This window comes from Prunus avium, chromosome 1 (assembly GCF_965620075.1).
Source record: "Prunus avium chromosome 1, drPruAviu1.hap1.1, whole genome shotgun sequence".
In the NCBI taxonomy this organism is placed as follows: domain Eukaryota; kingdom Viridiplantae; phylum Streptophyta; class Magnoliopsida; order Rosales; family Rosaceae; genus Prunus; species Prunus avium.
This window is the reverse complement of record NC_142284.1, coordinates 14707285-14726350: the sequence shown is the minus strand read 5'-3', so window position 1 is coordinate 14726350 and position 19066 is coordinate 14707285. Positions and strand designations below refer to the sequence as shown.

At 36.6% G+C, this 19066-nt stretch overlaps 3 protein-coding genes across 3 annotated transcripts; all 3 read left to right on the top strand.

The window, feature by feature from the left end:
- Positions 1 to 277: 277 nt before the first annotated feature.
- On the top strand, positions 278 to 4647 carry LOC110754778 (selenium-binding protein 2-like). The gene is made up of 7 exons (XM_021955890.2): positions 278 to 570; positions 1068 to 1263; positions 2203 to 2430; positions 2662 to 2893; positions 3010 to 3117; positions 3295 to 3567; positions 4160 to 4647. The coding sequence occupies exons 1-7, from the start codon at positions 414 to 416 to the stop codon at positions 4439 to 4441; spliced, it is 1476 nt and encodes a 491-aa protein (XP_021811582.1). The 5' UTR covers positions 278 to 413; the 3' UTR covers positions 4442 to 4647.
- A 2857-nt stretch (positions 4648 to 7504) lies between these two features.
- Positions 7505 to 8067, top strand: LOC148297392 (protein RALF-like 32). Its single transcript, XM_088246144.1, has one exon. It carries the CDS (start codon positions 7587 to 7589, stop codon positions 7926 to 7928), a length of 342 nt encoding a protein of 113 aa, XP_088102270.1. The 5' UTR covers positions 7505 to 7586; the 3' UTR covers positions 7929 to 8067.
- Positions 8068 to 8211: 144 nt separating this feature from the next.
- Positions 8212 to 11208, top strand: LOC110754770 (uncharacterized). Its single transcript, XM_088246757.1, has 2 exons — positions 8212 to 10383; positions 10940 to 11208. The coding sequence occupies exons 1-2, from the start codon at positions 9153 to 9155 to the stop codon at positions 11206 to 11208; spliced, it is 1500 nt and encodes a 499-aa protein (XP_088102883.1). The 5' UTR covers positions 8212 to 9152.
- Positions 11209 to 19066: the final 7858 nt, after the last annotated feature.

Sequence of the window (19066 nt, the reverse complement as noted above, 5' to 3'; positions counted from 1 at the left end):
ATCACTCGGATGATTGTCATCAAAAGCAACGAGGCTTGATCCACTTGTATCATGACACGTGGTGTAGTTTCAGCCGTCTCATCGAACACAGTAAGATGCATTAGACTTTCCAAACCTGAACAGCGAAATACCCGATACATTGTTACCGAAAAAAGGAAATACCCGATACATCCCCCCTGGACACATGCGAATGAAGACAAAAACGTTGACCAAATACGGACGAAAACGATTTATAGGAATCTGCCACGTCATATGCATTCGTTGTCCATCCCTCTGCTTCTTCCTTTCTTCACGTGTTGTGTGAGAGTGCAAAGAGCTCCTTTACTGTTCTTCTTTTTCATAATTTTCGTCATCTTCTTCTTTATTCATCTTATCACAGCCTTTTAGAGAGAGAGAAGATATAGGAGAGAGAGATGGCTACAGATGTGGCGGTTCTGCAACATGAGACAGTAGGGAAGAGGCAGGGCAATGGAGCAGCATGCTGCAAAACTGGGCCAGGGTACGCCACCCCACTGGACGCCATGTCTGGTCCAAAAGAGGCTCTCATCTATGTCACTGCCGTTTACTCAGGTACCCAATTCCACTTTTGGTCTCATCATGAAGATTTGAGCTTTTGTTCTTCTTGGATATGTCTGAGTTTCTTGGTTTTTCAATTTGTTTTCTGTGCTTGGGCTGATTTTCTTGGTACAAGCCTGAATTAGAAGGTTGCAAAGAAAACCCATCTTGATGATCTAGTTTTTGATTAGCCAGATACAATAAAAGATTTGAACTTTAAAGAGGTATAGGGTAATAAGAGACAGTTAATTTGTCAAGGTGAAATTGGTTTCAATGGCCTTTTTAAGTGTTTGATGGTAGAAGAATTGCTTTGTTATGTTGTACAAATGGTTTGGGAGGAGAGAATTGAACCTTTTTCTTGTTTGTGTTTTTGTTTATATGAATTTATCTCCTTGATTTGTTCTTTCTTTAAATTATTGCTTATGGAGTTTATATGGACTTTTCTTTTTTTCCTTACATTTGACATGAAGTTGTGAATATGATGTTAATTCTTCAAAATGAAAATATAACAGGAACCGGAATACAGAAGCCTGATTATCTCGCCACAGTTGACGTAGATCCAAGTTCTCCTACTTATTCGAAAGTCATCCACAGGCTGCCTGTGCCTTATATTGGTGATGAACTGCATCATACGGGCTGGAACTCATGCAGTTCTTGCTATGGAGATCCATCTGCACAACGGCGTTTCTTGGTCCTACCTGCATTAATGTAAGAGATTAAGTTTTATGTCGCATCGATTTTTATTTCGTACTTTTTGTTTTTAATGGGAAATGAGTTATTTTGATAAGACAGTCCTTTTGTTATGAACTGAAGCAAGTGAAACATTTGGTTGGGCAGCCAACTGTTTAGGACAGAGAAAAACGAAAACTGAGATTTAAGAATCTGCATAGATCAACTTTTCAAACTTGAATTTTCTTGATGCTTGTAAATTGTATCAATTCAGAATCTGTCCCTTATTTGTGATTCTGAAATGGTCTTTTAAAAGCACAACTGATGTATGCGAATGTGGTGCAACTTTGGTAGAAGGGGAGAGCACATATAAGTTGGCATGTAATCTTTTTTCAAAGCTACCTTTCTTAATTTGAGTCAAGAACTTAGGCATTACATGTAAATTAAGCAGTGTAAGCTGTTCAATTGAACTCATTGTCTTCTGCTTACTGTTCTCATAGAATAGGAAAGTTTAATTTTCATTTACAGAGCATTTATAAGATTTTCATTTCCAGAGCATTTAAAAGATTTACATTTGCATAGCATTTAAAAGATTTTCCAGTAATGACATCCTTGTTTATATTTAATGCGAGAAAAACTAGAGTTTCAAACATTTTTTTGTTTTGGCTTGACTGGGCTGTCAGTCTGTTCTCCGAAAATTTTACATCAGTATCTTCTTACAGAGAGACTAGTATTGTGATTTTATGGGCTATAGTAATAGATTTTGGTGTTCATTTTTCCCCTCAGTCAATCTATTCTCCAAGTTCTCTACATGCTTTAATTATCACTTAAGCATTATCAACTCCTTTCCATAAGATGGCAAGTGAGGTCTTTCAATGATTTACCTACGTGTAGGCTTAAAAGTATTTTTTCGCCCATCAAATACATAGAATCAGCTGTTCGTTATATACTTCTTATTAAGCCTATTCTATCTTTTAGATCTGGTCGTATATATGCGATAGACACAAAAACAAATCCGAGGGCTCCCTCTTTGCATAAAGTTGTTGAACCTGAAGAGATCATACAGAAGACTGGATTGGCATACCCACACACATCCCATTGCCTTGCTTCTGGCGATTTATTGGTTTCATGCCTGGGAGATAAAGATGGAAGTGCTGCAGGAAGTGGATTTCTTCTCCTAGACGCTGAGTTTAATGTGAAGGGCAGGTAAGATCTTCTGTTGTAAAACTCAACTCATTTTATGTAGATTTTGAATAAATTGTCATCTTTTTACCACACACAGACACACATAATGTACGTGTGTATGACTGCATAATATTTGGTAGATATTTTTACGATATAAAGTATTACCAACATGTAACATGAGATTGATCATGCTTGTTACATCTACCACAATTATGAGCACATCTAACTTCTAGCTGTCCTAAAATCTGTCAGGTGGGAGAAACCAGGGCACAGTCCACTTTTTGGCTATGATTACTGGTACCAACCGCGACACAAGACAATGATAAGCACATCATGGGGTGCCCCTGCTGCTTTCACAAAAGGTTTTAACCCTCAGCATGTTGCTGATGGTCTCTATGGGAGGCATCTTCATGTCTACAGCTGGCCTGAAGGCGAATTGAAACAAACATTGGATCTTGGAAATACAGGGCTCTTACCCTTGGAGGTGAGTTATATAAACTGAATCAACACTACCTCATATTAATTTACAGTTTTATTTTCCTATTAAGACATTATGAGTGACTCTGCCTCTATCTTATAACTCAATCCCACTGTTTGCAGATAAGGTTCCTGCACGATCCTTCCAAGGACACTGGATTTGTTGGGTGTGCCTTGACAAGTAACATAGTCCGGTTCTTCAAGACAGAAGATGGCTCGTGGAGTCATGAGGTATCACACACAATATCTAATCCTGTTGTTGTCCAAGCATTTCCATATTTATTACAATTTTCATGTCTGTGCATTTAGTTCTACATTTCTCTTTGATCTTATTATTTTTTTGTTTCTTTTTTTAGAAAATAAAAGTACATGGTCATGAAAACCTAATAAATTAATTTACTTTGCCAGGTTGCAATATCAGTGAAGTCATTGAAGGTGCAGAACTGGATTCTTCCAGAGATGCCTGGGCTTATAACTGATTTTTTAATCTCACTTGACGATCGTTTTCTATACTTTGTGAACTGGCTTCATGGAGATGTGAGACAGTATAACATTGAGGACCCTAAAAATCCTAAGCTGACAGGCCAAATATGGGTTGGGGGGCTAATCCAAAAGGGAAGCCCAGTTGTGGCTGAGGCTGAAGATGGTACAACAAGTCAATTTGATGTTCCAGAGATCCAGGTTTGTATGATATTTATTTCTGTGTCAATTTAGTATCTGAAGGTATCATTTAGCCTTTATTGCTCCAGATTAAAAAGTTGGTTGGTCTACTTTTATTTAGCATCATCTCTTGTGCTACCTTGTCATGAGAAGGTAGCATCTCTTGTGCTACCTTTATCCCGTGTATATGTCTCATTCAGTTTGCGACTGTAGTAAAAATATATCCGATATTATGAGGCATATATATTCCATGTTTGGTGACTGGAGGAATTGGATTGGATTATGAGATTGTATTGGATTACATTGGATTGGAGTATAACACTAATCCAGTTGTGTTGGTACTACACATGATTAAGGGGCTGGATTAACTGAAATATGTTTTTACGTGGCCTAGCAAGATTAGACATAATCCAATTCAACATCTCAACCTTTTGGTAGGATTCATAATCCTAATACATGTGGAACTGGTAGGATTAGACATAATCCAATCCAAGTAGTTTTTAGGCCACCAAACTATTAAGCCATATAATCCAGCCCACCAAATGGTATATATATATATCCTTGCAATATAGTTTGCCTTGTAAGATTGATAGAGTTTATGTCTTCCATTCAGGGAAAGAAGTTGAGAGCTGGACCACAGATGATCCAGTTAAGCTTGGACGGGAAGCGACTTTACATCACCAATTCGCTCTTCAGTACATGGGATGGCCAGTTTTACCCGGACCTTTTGGCGAAAGGATCTCACATAATACAGCTTGATGTTAACACTGAGAATGGCGGTCTTGCAGTAAACCCAAATTTTTTCGTTGACTTTGGAGCTGAACCTGATGGTCCTGCACTGGCACATGAAATGAGATACCCTGGTGGTGACTGCACTTCAGATATATGGGTTTAAGAAGTGTTGTCAAAACTCTCTCTTGCAATTGCTATCTACTTTTAACATCTGGTAGTGCAAAATAATAGTGTGTCAACTTTCACTGCCTTGTAAAAGAAATAAGAATCCAGCCAGTGTGTACATTATGACAGCATGTATGGCATGACGACAATCCATCTTTGCTCATACCTCTGCTTTTATAATTAGGAGTGCTGTTATTAATTCCACCCTCGTATTTCTTCATCCATCTTCTAACCTTGTGTAGGAAAAATGAACTAATAAAAATTGAATGGGGACGAATTAACATCAAGGTTATCTGCAACTTATTGACAAAGGTAAACATCATTAAGTAATTGCCAATGGGGTCTTAACCCAATGGTAGAGTTGGCAGGCAGGCAGGCTAGCTGTATGCAGTTCGATCCCCCATGGCATTGTGCGTGTGTGCCCTCCTCTTTGCATGTGTGTGAGAATTCCCCCCTTTCCTAATTGTGGCAACAAAGAAAGAATCATGCAGTTCGATCCCCCCGTGGCATTGTGCGTGTGTGCCCTCCTCTTTGCGTGTGCGTGTGTGCCCTCCTCTTTGCGTGTGTGTGAGAATTCCCCCCTTTTCTAACTGTGGCAACCAAAAAAAATCATGAAGTAATTAAGATGTTTGAAATTGCACATAGCAAAGAAGACCAAGCCAACCACCAATGCTGTTTTCTTTTGGATTTATGGCCACTTGACCTGATGACTTATCCTTATCTGTCAGCCAATGATTGCAAGATGGAGTTTAGGAGTGGAGCATTTGAATGATTGCATTTTATATTTGCTAGGGAGACTCTGATACAGGGATGCCCTACATTTGGCATCATTGGTTAAATGCTTTGTTACTTTTTTCTCTTTATCAAGTGTTGGATCTACCTTTGTGAGTTTGTGATTTGTTCGTATCCAGTATCTCAAATTCTTGTTGGTTTCTAATTTCTACAAAGGTCATTGTTGAGCTTGATACCATCTTTGTTGCATAAAATTATTTATGCCATATGCTTTAAACAGTGGAGTTTTACCTTGATTTCCATATTAAAGTGTGTGAAGAGTTTTAGTTATATGGTCAGTTACCCGTTGGCTATTAAATACAGCTACTAAATAATTTTTTTTTTGGGACAAACGATAGGATATTTGCAAGATACTTTTATAACGAGCTAGTATACTCAGAACTAGATATATCATACTCATCACAAATATATATCATTTTCGTCATTCATGTGAGTTGAATTTGAGACCTCCTCTAACCAACTAGAGACAAATACCACTAGATCAAAGACTACTTGGTAATTCAAGTAGGTTCTATGGGCCTAATGGCAAATGCTTTAACTAGTGAAAACTTCATTTAGGTCATTATAGGTGAAGATGTTCGATCTTGTCTGGTTTCTTCTACTTCTGGGTATTGGGCATACACCTTAAGCTGTTGCATTCGATCAAAACTTGAAACATGAAAGGGCTGCTGGACACAAAGGGCAACAAAGATTCCCTTCTTGTTTTTTTCCTTTCACTACATGCCCTTCAGTGAAATGATTATTAGTTAACTGTTCCAATTGCCTCTTGAATAGGTCACAGAAAAGAAACAAACTAGCCCATCACAGATTTGACAGGGGTCCAATTATTTTGGTACTTCCCTGCAAAACCTATTTGGACACAAGTTACATATTAGTGTCTTCATGACACGACCTCCTTTGGCTTTTTTGTGGTTCCAATTTCAAACAACCTGGAAAAAACTCATCTCCCCACACACGAGATGTCATGAATTACTAAAGGCTCAGCAAAATCAAACTTTTTATCTCTGTTACTCTTACGTGTAGAAACCCCACTAGGAAACACCATGACCCACAAAGATTCAAACAAAAATTGCTCACAAGCAGATACATTTTTAAAAACAGAGAGAAAAAAATAAAGGCAACCAAGCTATAAATGGTACATTTTTAAAGCTAGCTTTGACAAACGAATGAAGATGAAGAGTAGGGTTAGAAGAACCTTTTCCCTATTCATCATGCTTGCAGCACTTCTAGTCCCACTACTTCTTCAAGCTCTGGCCTCTCATTCAAGAGCCAGTGCTACAGAAACCGGCACCGATGGATATAAAGAACATTGCAGTGGTGAAAATGGTGAAGAGTTTAAAATGGAGTCCGAAACAAGTAGGAGGTTTCTTGCAGTGCAAAAATTTCTATCTCCAGGAGTTCTCAAGAGGGATCTGCCGGTTTGTAAAGGTCCACGAGGAAAACCCTACGGCATCAGTTGTCTCCCTCCACCATCAAACCCTAGGTATAGAGCCTGCTCCAAAATCTACAGGTGCAGAGCTTGACCACTAGAGAGTGTATGCATGAACTTGGTGAAGGAATTAAGAGCTTAAACTATTGTAATATTGTCACTTTTAATCCCATTCTTTCACAATCAGATAAAACTACCGATGCAAGTTTTTGCCAAATAAGCTTCTGTACTAATTTTTGTGCTGATACTCTATGCAAGCACAAGCATAATCATGTAGATTTACCTATCCCAATTATTCTAGTTTCTCTAGAATATCTAATCCTTATTGAGAAATTGGAATGCCAGTCCTTTAATATTTCAAAATGTAACTTTGAGAGAGAAATAATATTTTTTTTGAACTTACGACTCTATTTTTTCCGGTTACATTTAAAGGAAAGAAATCAGGAGTTTTGATCCTGGGTGCCAAGCAAGGGAAGAAGGAGGGCCACAATCACTGTGGTAACCGCACTGGACAACTTACGACTCTTTAATTTAATTTTTCTTTTTCTTTAGGAGATATGATTACCATTTGAATTACTAACCACGAGAATTAAGGCTTCCATCGGAGAAGAAGGGGTTTTTTCAACACAAAAGGTAGGTGAGGTAACATGAGAATCCTAATAATAATAAAAATTTGTTGACTATATACTAATTGTTTTTTACTCTTCTGTAACCAAACATTGGTTGAAACTTTTAACCACACATGGAAAATAAAATACATGCTTGAGTGAAATTTCAGGTTTGTTGAAGTGCGGTCCCTCTGCTTTTTCATAATGCGTATTCCACTAACCATCTTTCTAAAAGAAAAAAAAGGGGAAAACAAATGTGATTCTCTATAAAGTGGTTGAAAGTGGGAAGAAAGGGAAGCCACACACACAACAAAATGGTGTCTTTATCTCTGAAACTTTGCTTCCTTCTCCTAGTCCTTGGCCTTCCCTATTTCAGCACAGCTGCCACATGGATGAGCAGTTCACACACATCGTGCAATGCTTCGATAGCAGAGTGTGACAGAGAAGGCGAGTTGCTGATGGAGTCGGAGATTAGCCGGAGGTTTCTTGGAACCAAGAAATACATCTCACCTGGGGCTTTAAAGCCGGACCAGCCAGTTTGCAACGGCGGTGGTAAAGGCGAAGCTTATAGCAAAACAGGGGGCTGCCTTCCTCCTCCATCTAACCCTCACAACAGAGGCTGCTCTAAGTACTATCGTTGTCGATCAGACTCGTGATCACACATGTGCAAGTTTGGATTTCGATTTGGTTTTGACAGTGCTATGTGTTTACAGTACACTTGTAGCTATATAGCTGTTGCTTTTGAATTTTCAGTGACTGATGTCAAATAAACTCGTGCATAATTTTAAGATCAAAGCCTCAGATGCAGCACACTCCTCACAGGGTTTTGTATCAATCGCCTTTTTCTATTTCGCAAACATTCAATTTTCTAAAGATGATCGCCTTATGCTGAGATAGGGTCAGGAAAAGTTTTCATCTTTACTTTCTGAAGATATATATGTGGTTGATGTGGTATTTACAATTGAGTCCTTACAAGAGGAACTCCTTCTCAGTTTTAAGGACTTGGGAAAGAGGAGAGTTTGACCCACTTTAGCGTCGCCACGCCATATGTAAATTCCAAAATATAATTTAGAATATCACTTTGTTAAAAATGGACATAAAATTGAAGCAACCAAACCCTCTCACTTACTCTTCTTGTGGCGGCGACAGCGGCTTGTTCTGTTTAGAGTTAGGTGTTGGGATTTTTTTTATTTTGTGGGCTTTTGTTGTTTTGGGCCTCTTATTTTGGTATTTTAGGTTGAGTTTTGTTTTGTTATGTTTATCTTTGTTTTGCCAATGAAATTTCTTTCATTTCGACCAAAAAAATCGTGAATTGCTTGCTCTGCCTTAGGAGCTGGTCGATGATGACGAAAATTATGGCGAAAAGAGCTCCAGGGCTCACGCTTCTCCAAAAGGGTAATCCTTCTTCTCTCTATTCTGTGTTTGGGCTCGTCTTTTTCAGAAGCCAGTTTTGCTCTTTTGCTGTCAATCGTTCTCATACTGTTAGTGTTAAGGAAACCATTGATTTTGAGGATTTGGTAAAAGCGCGTTGTAAATCTGGTAATCTTGGGTTAGATGAAGCACTGGGTCACTTCGATTCCGTAATTCAAATGAAACCCATTCCCTCGATTTCGGCTATTAATCATTTGTTTGGGGCACTCTCCAAGATGAATCAGTGTTTCACTGTAGTTTCTATGTATAAACAGATGCTGGCTTGTGTTGGCTTACACCCGGAAGTCGATACACTGAATGTTGTTATCAATTGCTTGTGCCGTATGAATCGGGTGGACTTGGGTTTCTCTGTTTGAGCGACTATCCTTAAACATGGTCTTCAGCCCAGTGCTTATACTTTGAATGCTTTGCTTCATGGGGTTTGCAAGTGTAGGTCGCTCTCTGAGGCAATGGAGTTACTCCGGAAAATAGAAGAGAAAGGATTAGCATGCAGTGAAATCACTTACGCTACTATAATTAATGGGTTGTCCAGAGATGGGAAAACATGTATGGCGCTTGAGATACTCGAGCAAATGTATGAAGATGGAAGGTTTCAGCCTAACCCTGAATGCTATAATCCAATCATTGACTGCTTATGCAAAGATAGAAGAATAGATGAGGCGCTGACCCTATTTCGAGATATGATCAACAAAAGCGTTGCGCCAAATATCATCAGTTACACTTCATTAATTTATGGATTATGCAACATGGGTCTTTGGACACGAGCACTTGCTCTGTTTGAAAAAATGAAAAACAAAGGCATAAAGCCTGATGTTTTCACTTTTACTTCCTTAATTTCTGCAGCATGCAAGTCTGGTAAGTGGGAAGAAGCTGTGCTGCTATTTAGAAACATGATTGATTGTGGAGCCTTCCCTGATATTGTTACATTCACTTCTGTGTTGGATGCTTTGTGCAAGGAAGGGAAGACGGCAGAGGCACTTAACCTTTTGGAAGAAATGTTCCTTAGAGGTGTAAAGCCTAATGTCGTCACCTACAGCTCCTTAATTAATAGCCTCTGCCATTCCGCGCAATGGAAAGAAGCCACAAGGTTGTTTAATAGAATGCTGGATGAAGGAATTGCACCAAATGTTGTAACGTTTAACACTGTAATACATGCTCTTTGCAAGGAGAGACGGACAGAGGAAGCGCTCTCCGTGTTGGAGCTAATGTCCCAAAGAGGTATGAGGCTTAACGTTGTCACTTACAGCTCTCTAATTTATGGCATGTGCCGTACGGATCAATGGGCTGAAGCCACAAGGTTGTTTGATGAAATGGTAGTTCAGGGAGTCTTACCTAATATCATAACTTTGAGAATACTTTTGGATGCTCTCTTCCAAGGAGGGATGCCAGAAGAGGCTCATAAAGTAGTTGAGGCCAAAGTTAAATATGGTATGGAGCTGAGCAAAATAACTTGCAGTATGCTAATTGATGGTTATTGTTTTCATGGCAAAATGGATAAGGCAAAGAAGGTCATTGATTTAATGGTGATAAAAGATCATGCTCCGGACATTGCTTCTTGCTATAAAGCCTTGGTCAACGGCTATATGCAAGCTAAAAGGATGGGTGAAGCTTCGAGGCTCGTTGAGGAAATGATCGAACAAGGGGTGATGCCTGATGCGGAAACCCTAAAAGCTTTGAGAGGTTTGCGTCCTAAAATGCATGTTGTATCTGCAAAATAGTTTCCCATGAGACCGCTAGAACTAGTTACAATCCTGTTAAATCTTTTAACTGCTAATTATTTCATTGGATTCTAAACTTGTATGACCAAGCAATATTAGTGAAACTCTCCCATGAACTTTCAACCACATCCAAATCTTTACACTGCTCTTAGTTCATAGTGTAAGTTCAAGAATGAAGAGATATCAAGAATTTTTAATACCTATATTCAATGAATATTGCAACACAACAAATTCAGCATCAATAATAAAAGAAGAGTGTTGCTAAACGAACCCTAAAATTAACTTAGTACACCCTAATATTTTAATCAAAATGTAAAATTAACTAAGTACACCCTATTTAACTACCAAAAATACCCTTGGTACACCCTAATACACTCTATTACACGACACCCTAATACCAATCCTAAACCAGGTTTCTCTTTTTATGAGTGTTATACTTTTCCAGCTCTTGCTTGTTGCAATTTCTACACTCATGAATCTCAATGTCTACAATTTATTTAAAAATTTTACTTTGGTAGGAAAGCAAGGGCATAGAAGACTTTGGTGGTGTTATAAAGAGGCCAGCGGAAATCTCAATGTCTGCAATTTATTTAATATTCCATACTTTCTCATCTTCTTCAACCTTAAATTAAGTAAACCTACTTGTATGATTATTTGTTGGTTGATATCCAGCTTGCTGTCTTGTTTGGTTATAATCTACTTGTATTCAGTGACTAAATTTAATTCTTTTTCTTTTGTCATGAAGGCTATATTGCAGCTGACAGAATCAAGTTCATTTTTCCTCTAGGTTGATCTATTTAAAGTATGTGGGAAGTTTGCCTTATCAGATGATCATGAAGATCGCTTTTTACTCGGCAAAGGAAAAATTCTTCGTCACTCATCGAAGATTGATACTGTTGCAAGTTAGCTGGATTAGAATCATTGCTATCTATCCCTTCCTATCTGCTATACACCATTCAACGACACCTCCTTGCGCCTTCATCAATACTCGCGGCGTTGTTCATGGGCACCAAGCAATATGAAAACTTTTCTATGTTTGATTAGGGTTGAATATGGTGAGTAGGGTGTACTTATTAAAATTATATTTATTTCACAATTCAATATATTCTTTTTGGTAATTTTATATTAGGGTAAATTAGTAATTTAATAAATAGTTTGATGATAGGGTATACTCAGTTAATTTTAGGGTTCGTTTAGCAGCACTCTAAAAGAAACATGAACGATGAACCCATAAATAAAAAATCAACTAAATATAAATAATTAAAGAAAAACTTCTATTTTGGGACTGAAAAAGTAAGAATTTGCATTACATCCTTCTTGTCTGCATATAGACACAGTAAATCAAAAGAAAAATAAAAGAGGTTTAGAGAAGATAAATTATCTAATGACCAAATATTCTCTACTTCCTTGTCTGCATATTTGATTCTTCAAATTGGTGATGAATTCCATGACTACTTAAACGAAAGCTTCCATACCTCTCGGACATTAGAAGAACCATCTGCAACTTCAGCGACCTTGCTAGAAGCCAAGACCCCTGCAGAAAGGAATTCCAATAAAAATTATTTCAAATTTCTTATTTAAGCATCTGTAAAGATCACTCTGAGACAAGGATGGTGATGTGGACTCTATAAGAAGAGAGGCCTACATCCAAAAGCAATAATGTATAGATATAAATTATTTGACAACAGTCAATAACCACATTGTCACATCTTTAAGGCCTCCAAAATCTATTCATAGAAGAAACATATATTTAACAAAGGAACCATGAATATTTTAATTACATATATTTATAAGATGAATAATATTCTATTCTAAAATAGAGAGAATAGAGTACTAAATTATATAATAGTAGAATTGTAAATACTTTTATGATACATCTCAAATACACTACATTCATTTATAGACGTAATGCACCGACTCATTTCTTCTTAGCACTAGTGACTCCAACCACATCTTTTATTACGTCGTTATACCTAGCCTATAGGCTCATAACAAAGTCTTCAACTTAATTATAAATTTTGCTTTCACTTTCACCTAGTGCCCCATCCCCATTTACAACATATAAGCATTTTTGTGATATTTTTGTTATTATTATTATCACATGCTAAAGTTATTTGATAATAAATACCGTTAAAACTCTCGTTTCTTTTTCTCTATATTTTCTCTTGTCAATCGGTCTTTAATTCTCTCTATCTTAGAGGATAGATTTCTCTTTGTGTTGAGAGAGGTCTTGTAAGATGAAATCATGACTCCGTTCAGGGACGAATTCAGGATTTGAAAACTCCTTGGGATAAATTTACCTTATGGAAGTAGGAAATTTCAGTAGTGAGAGAAAAAAGATAAACGCAGAAAAAAGAAGAAGGAGAAACGAAGGAAAAAACAAGAGAAAAAACGAAAAGAAAAAAAAAAGGGCTAGAGAGAGAGACTACATAGGTATTTGGAGAAATGGTATAGATCCTAGCCATTATATGAGAATCAATCCTAGCCATCCAAAATCATCTGAACAGCTGAAGAAAAAAAAAACTTACAATAAAAACGGGTACGCTGCGCTTCCCCTAGCCCCGTGTCTTGGCACCCGTTTTCCAATCGCGCCTTTCTTTTTCAGAGTTTCTTGTTCCCAGATTCCCCTCTCAATACCATCTCCTATTTTCCTTAGTCATAATCAATACCTTTCTCCTCGAACTCACTCTCTCTTTCTCTGCTCTCTCAGTTTCCCTCATGTCTTGCTATCTCAATTTCTCTTTTGGTATCTCTTTCGTTTTTAGCAGACCTACAAATAAAACCCCCTCTCTCTTACTCCCCCTTCTTCTCTCTTTGCCCAAGTACAAATACAACTCTAGCTTTGGAATTCTCAAAGCCATCGTTAACAGTGGTCTTAGAGACAGAGTGCTCGTTTGCAAAGTCCTAATCATTGTCGTCAGCCTCCTCCAGCAGTTCTGACTACCTCTATGGCCACATGTCCTTTCCCATTTCCTATGACGTCGTCTTCGGCAAGTTCATCTATCTCTCATTGATCAAGCTCTTCTTATTTAATTGTCATCATCCTTAAATCTTAACATGTTTTTGTCAACCTAGAAACTTCTAGGGCTAAAATGGGTGAATGGTGTGTTTATAGTTTAGGGTATAGATCTGTTGAAATTTATTTAATCCATTTTAGGACTTTTAATGGGATCCTTACAAATCAATGGTGTTCATGGTGGATTTGGGTTAATTTGGGGCTTTAAGGGTTCAGATCTACACAGGACTTGAAAATAGTCATTTCTACCATAATCGCTTTTGGGTTATTATATGCCGCTGGTGCTTACCACAGTCTTGCTCTTGCTGGTGAGATTTAGCTTGTAGTCAGATTTTGATGTTTTTACTAGTAATTGGGTTCTCAAAAAAGTGACAATTCTATTATGAAATGGGCATTTAGAACTGTTTAGATTATTACTGTGAGTTTATTCAATCTTTGATTGTTAGATGGTATGTTGGTGTTGCACAAAGATAAGGCTTTTGTTAAATTATTTTGTGATTCTTTCTGCACGTTGTATGCTTGTAGGCTTCCTCACTTTTCTTAGTTTTTGTTTTCACAATTTTTCCATTCTTTCTCAAGCAAGTCAAACAAGAATCCTTATTGGAGGATCCACTAGATGCTTAAAGTTCATCACACTGTTCAGGAAGAACTTTAGAGCTATTTGGAGAAATGGTAAGTTTGGGGCAGAAGCCTGATGGCTTTACGTTTATTGGAGTTCTAATTGCGTGTAGCCATGCTAGGTTGGTTAAGGAGGGGCTAAAATATTTCAACTAGATGCAGAGCTTGTATGGAATTGATCCAAAAATAGAGCATTACGCATGTGTGGTGGACATGCTTGGTCGGAGTGGAGCTCATTGCTTAGTTCTTGTAGGCTTCACAATAACTTGTGAACTAATCGTAGAGGATAGTAGAAATCAGAACCAAGAATATACATCTAGAAATAGGTTTAGCTTGAATCGTTTTTGAACTAACAACACACACAAAATAGTTGAATGGCGGACATGATTCTACTCTGTTCTAACTTTACTTGTGTGATGGCATATGATGGATCAGTTTGGTGTTGGGGTTACAACATATGTATCCTTCAGTATAGGGTTATATACAGGCTACAGCTTTCATTAATTCTCCACAATGAAAGAATTTAGTTATGGAAAGTGCATCCCTAGTTCTTTGTATTTGCTTCTTGTTTATATCGTTTACATTCTTAATTGTTGAATGGATGGCCAACCTTGTGTAAATGGAGAAATTTTTTTGGTGCTTTGCTTGTTGGAATGGTTCCTTAAGGTGTGATCTGCGACGAAGAGTGAAATGCCATTACAGGTATGGAAAGAATTGTTTCATCGATGCATTAAATACCTGATGAAGATAAGAGACTCGTTTTTAGTTTTTTTGTTGTTGCCAAAGCTGTCTACATCAGGTTTGTTCTATTAAAGCTGGTGGAATGATGTCTCTAGCCATTGATAATAATCTTGGTGGCCTTTGGATGTGGGGTAATTCCCACTTCTTAACCAATTCTACATTAGATGTGAACCACTATTGTGATATCCTCTCTACAATTAATTTGAAAAAAGATAAACCCAAAAGATATAGAAAGTGTCACAAGAAGTTTGTAGAATTGCTTTTTTTCTTCTTCTTTTTATGTATTTTTTTGCTATTTAATGAATTATTATGATTTTTGGAAGTTAAATAATTCAAAAATAGTAATAAACGTAAGAGAATGATAAGTGGCATCACTTGAATGGTGCGTCGTCGGTGCTTCTGATGGGTGTCATTCTTGTGATCGGCACATGTTATTAGAGTTTCAATTTTATGCGTTAACCTTAAAATTTTCCCAAAAAATTTATAAAAAGTCATAAAAATACCCTGGTAATTTCTACAAAATCGTTGCAAAATTATCTTCGACTAGAGATCGTGAACGTAATAATAATTAGAGGAAGGGTAATGATCTTTAACTTAGTGTTATTGTTACCATAGAAGCAAACTTGAGTTTGAGAAATTATTTGAATCCTAGCATCATTGTGTATCCTTGAGAAACCACCTATTACGTGAGAAACTTATTTCTATCCTGGCATCATTGTGTATCATGGGGCATATTTCAGGCTATCTATAAGGATAATGGGTCATTTATGTATCATCATGCACCCTACGGCACATATGCAACTTCTCTGTTGAATTTACTTTTGAATGTCAACTTTGTTCTTTGTAAGTATTTTTTAATGCCCCTTCCAATTTGGTTTAAAATTCAGGACCTTGATAAACCTCCTCTTATGTGAGAAACATTTTTCTATCTTGACATCGTTGTGTATCATGCGTGTTGCATATTTCAGGTTGTCTATGGGGATAATGGGTCATTTATGTATCATCATGGATATGGTTATACACCCTATGACACATATGCAACATCTCTGTTAAATTTACTTTTGAATGTCAATGTCCCTACCAATTTTGTTTAAAATTCAGGACCTTGAGAAAACACCTCTTACGTGAGAAACTTTTTTCTATCCTGATATCATTGTGTATCATGTTTGTTGCATATTTCAGGTTGTCTATGGGGATAATGGGTCATTTATGTATCATTTCAACCGGTATATGGGGTAACTTCTCTTCATCTTTTTTTTTTCTCATGTTTCTCACCCCTCTGCCACTACTACAAAAAAGGCAAAAGACGACGGGAATTCACTGTCGTGTATCGGGTTTTCAAACCGTCGTGAAATCGACCGACATCTTTTCCAAAGTAAAACCACGACGGTAAATCACCGTCGTTGTTATAACAAACAACGTCATTAACAAAAAACAACCGACGTTTGTATACTGAAAAATGAGCTAAAAAATTGTCAAGGATAAGAATAGACGACCTATTTTATACAAAAAAACGTCGTGTAAATAAAACAATACGTCTTTAAATAAATAAAATAAGACGTTATTAAAACATACTATGTCCCATCTATTTATATCACCGTCGTTAAATGATTTTTCCACTTCGTTTTTTCCATTAATATTGACGTGGAAATAGCGGTTACGGTAATTACTTACGACACTTGTATTTCTATAAACGACGTTATATTGAATAAACAACGTCGTCCACAACTAAAAGACAACCGTGTTTCAGAATTTATACGTCATCTTTAAACACAAAACTGTCATCTAATATTTTTAAAACGGCAAAATTTCCAGTCGATCGCCGTATAAATTTATATTAACGACATGATCTGAAAATAAACGATGTGAAAAATATGTTAGGCTCATGACTTACGACATATTTATTTCTATAAACGACGTAGTATTTTATATACAACGTCGTCATCATGTAAAAGACAGCCATGTTTCTAAATTTATACGTCGTCTTTACCAAAATAATAGTCGTCTAATCTATATGAGACGGCGAAGTTTGTCAGCCAATCGCCGTGGAAAATATATTTAACGACATAAGAATAAAAAAGAGACGCGGATATTCCCATATAACGTTGTTTTTGTAAAAGAACGACGTCCAAATATCATTTTACGTCGACAAATTTACCTATGGATTTCAAATAATGTCGTGAATTGTTAATTTTTCAATTCGTTTATGACATAACAAGCGATGTGGTAAAATTTTAAGACGACGATTTTTGAGTTGTTACGGACGAGTTCATGATCTAAGACGTCGTCTTTTGTAAAGTTCAGGTTTGATATCTCGCCTTTTAGACATCGGTATTATGGTACTGGAGTCTTGTTATTTGTAATTACATGTCGGCTCTTTATGCTTCTCCGACGTGATATCGTTAATAACTGTTTCACAATACCGTCGTCTTTCTTCAATTTTACTTCGCTTTTAGACGTCGGTAAATACAATGCCGTCGTTGAATGCTCCAAAACGTCATTTTTTATTGACAATTTTATGAAAATAGACGTATGTTTTTCACAGTTTTATGAGGACCGTCGTTTTATAATACTGAACCAGTATTTTATGTACTGATTGTTTTGTGGCCAAAACCTGCATAATGAAAGTGAAGAAAACACATTACAATTTATTACAAAATTAATGTCATACAGTAGTGCTGTTTAGGACAATTTATTACAAAATTGTCTTTCTGTTGCGGCCGTCATTTTTAAAGCAAATGTTTTGGATGTGGATGTGTGTGTGCCTTTGTGTATCTCAAAGACACAAAGACGCACACATCATCCATTTCTAAAACATTGCCTTCGTGTGTTGGTTCGATTATGATGAGGAACAGAGTTCATTCTGGTAAGACTTCACTCTAATTTGATAGTGACGACGGTTTCCTATATAAACCGTCGTGGGTTATCTACCTCCGTAGGAAAAAAAATCCAATAAATAAATCTTAAAAACCAATTAAAATTAAGACGACGGTTTATAGATAATGATAAACGTATAATGGTAAAAAATGTGTACGTCGTCATTTTAACAAACCGTCGTGGTTTATAGGGAATGATAAGACGACGCTTTTTTAATTTGGTGCGTCGTGATTTAAAAGTATCTATGCGTATACCGGTTTTTTAGGTGTTTAAGATATGTTTCTACGACGGGTTTCTATTACCGTCGTCTTTTAAAAAACAACGATGGTTTTTTGGTCTACCGTCGTTGTTTCTTGGTCGTCTTTTGCCCTTTTTGTAGTAGTGTGGCTACCCTTTTATTCGAAACAAGGGCAATATATGTGCAGCTTATTTTAATTTTGGCTATTTAATTTGGGAATTTTAGGAGCTTAGTTTGATTTGTATTGTGTTTATTTAATTTGTGCAGCGTTGGTTTAAAGCTTTGGTTGCCTTTGTGATTGGACAAGGATTCATTTCGTGATTGCTGTGAAAGTAATCAAATATAGAAAAAAGAAAAGAAAAAGAAATTGCTTAAACACGTTTGGTACTTCTGCATTTTTTGTTGAGTATTCCTCTAAATGTTAAATTGTGGCTTCTATTTTTTTGGGTTTAATATTGGAATTTTAGCAGCTTGGTTTTATTTTTATTATGTTCATTTAATTTGTGCAGGCCCTTGTGTAAAGCTTTGGTTCCCTTGACAATTCAAATATGAAGAGTTGTTCCTAGGAACTTGTAATAATTTTACGTATATTTTCATGAATTTTAAAATTTTAAAATTTTACAAATAATAGAGAAATGACACAAGTCATAATTGCAATGCTGCATCACTACTTGTTTGCCACCAAAAATTTGTAAACGCTTCAAAAGGATTCGCTAGAGCTTCAACATCGCTTCATTTACTATTCACTAAAGTTTCATAATATTATTTTTATTTTTTGACTAAGTCTTCATTAGTGTTTTTATGAATGTTTTAAGATGAACTCAAAAGACGTGGAAAGTGTCACATTGAGTTTGTAGAGTTTTTTGTGTGTGTATTTTTATGCTATTTAATGAATTATTATGATTTTTAGAAAAGTGCATCATCAGTGTTTCTGACAAGCGTCATTTCGTGTAGCGCCACGTGTCAACAGAGTTTTATTTTGTCTGTTTATCTTTAAAAATTCACAAACAATTAATTAAAAAATCAAAAAAATACATCGTTAATTTCTACAAATTTCATGCGACATTATCTTCAACTATGAGGCATGAAAATCAAAATTTGAATTAATAATTGGAGGAAGAGTTGTAGTGAGGAAGAGTAATGATCTTAAACTTG

Excerpts from the sequence above, each read along its gene's own strand:
- LOC110754778 (XM_021955890.2), top strand. The coding sequence starts at position 414 with ATGGCTACAGATGTGGCGGTTCTGCAACATGAGACAGTAGGGAAGAGG. Across the intron at positions 2,894-3,009 it reads CAGGGCTCTTACCCTTGGAG|ATAAGGTTCCTGCACGATCC; the intron begins GTGAGTTATATA and ends CACTGTTTGCAG. Across the intron at positions 3,118-3,294 it reads ATGGCTCGTGGAGTCATGAG|GTTGCAATATCAGTGAAGTC; the intron begins GTATCACACACA and ends TTACTTTGCCAG.
- LOC148297392 (XM_088246144.1), top strand. The coding sequence starts at position 7,587 with ATGGTGTCTTTATCTCTGAAACTTTGCTTCCTTCTCCTAGTCCTTGGC.
- LOC110754770 (XM_088246757.1), top strand. The coding sequence starts at position 9,153 with ATGGAGTTACTCCGGAAAATAGAAGAGAAAGGATTAGCATGCAGTGAA. Across the intron at positions 10,384-10,939 it reads AACCCTAAAAGCTTTGAGAG|GAAAGCAAGGGCATAGAAGA; the intron begins GTTTGCGTCCTA and ends TTACTTTGGTAG.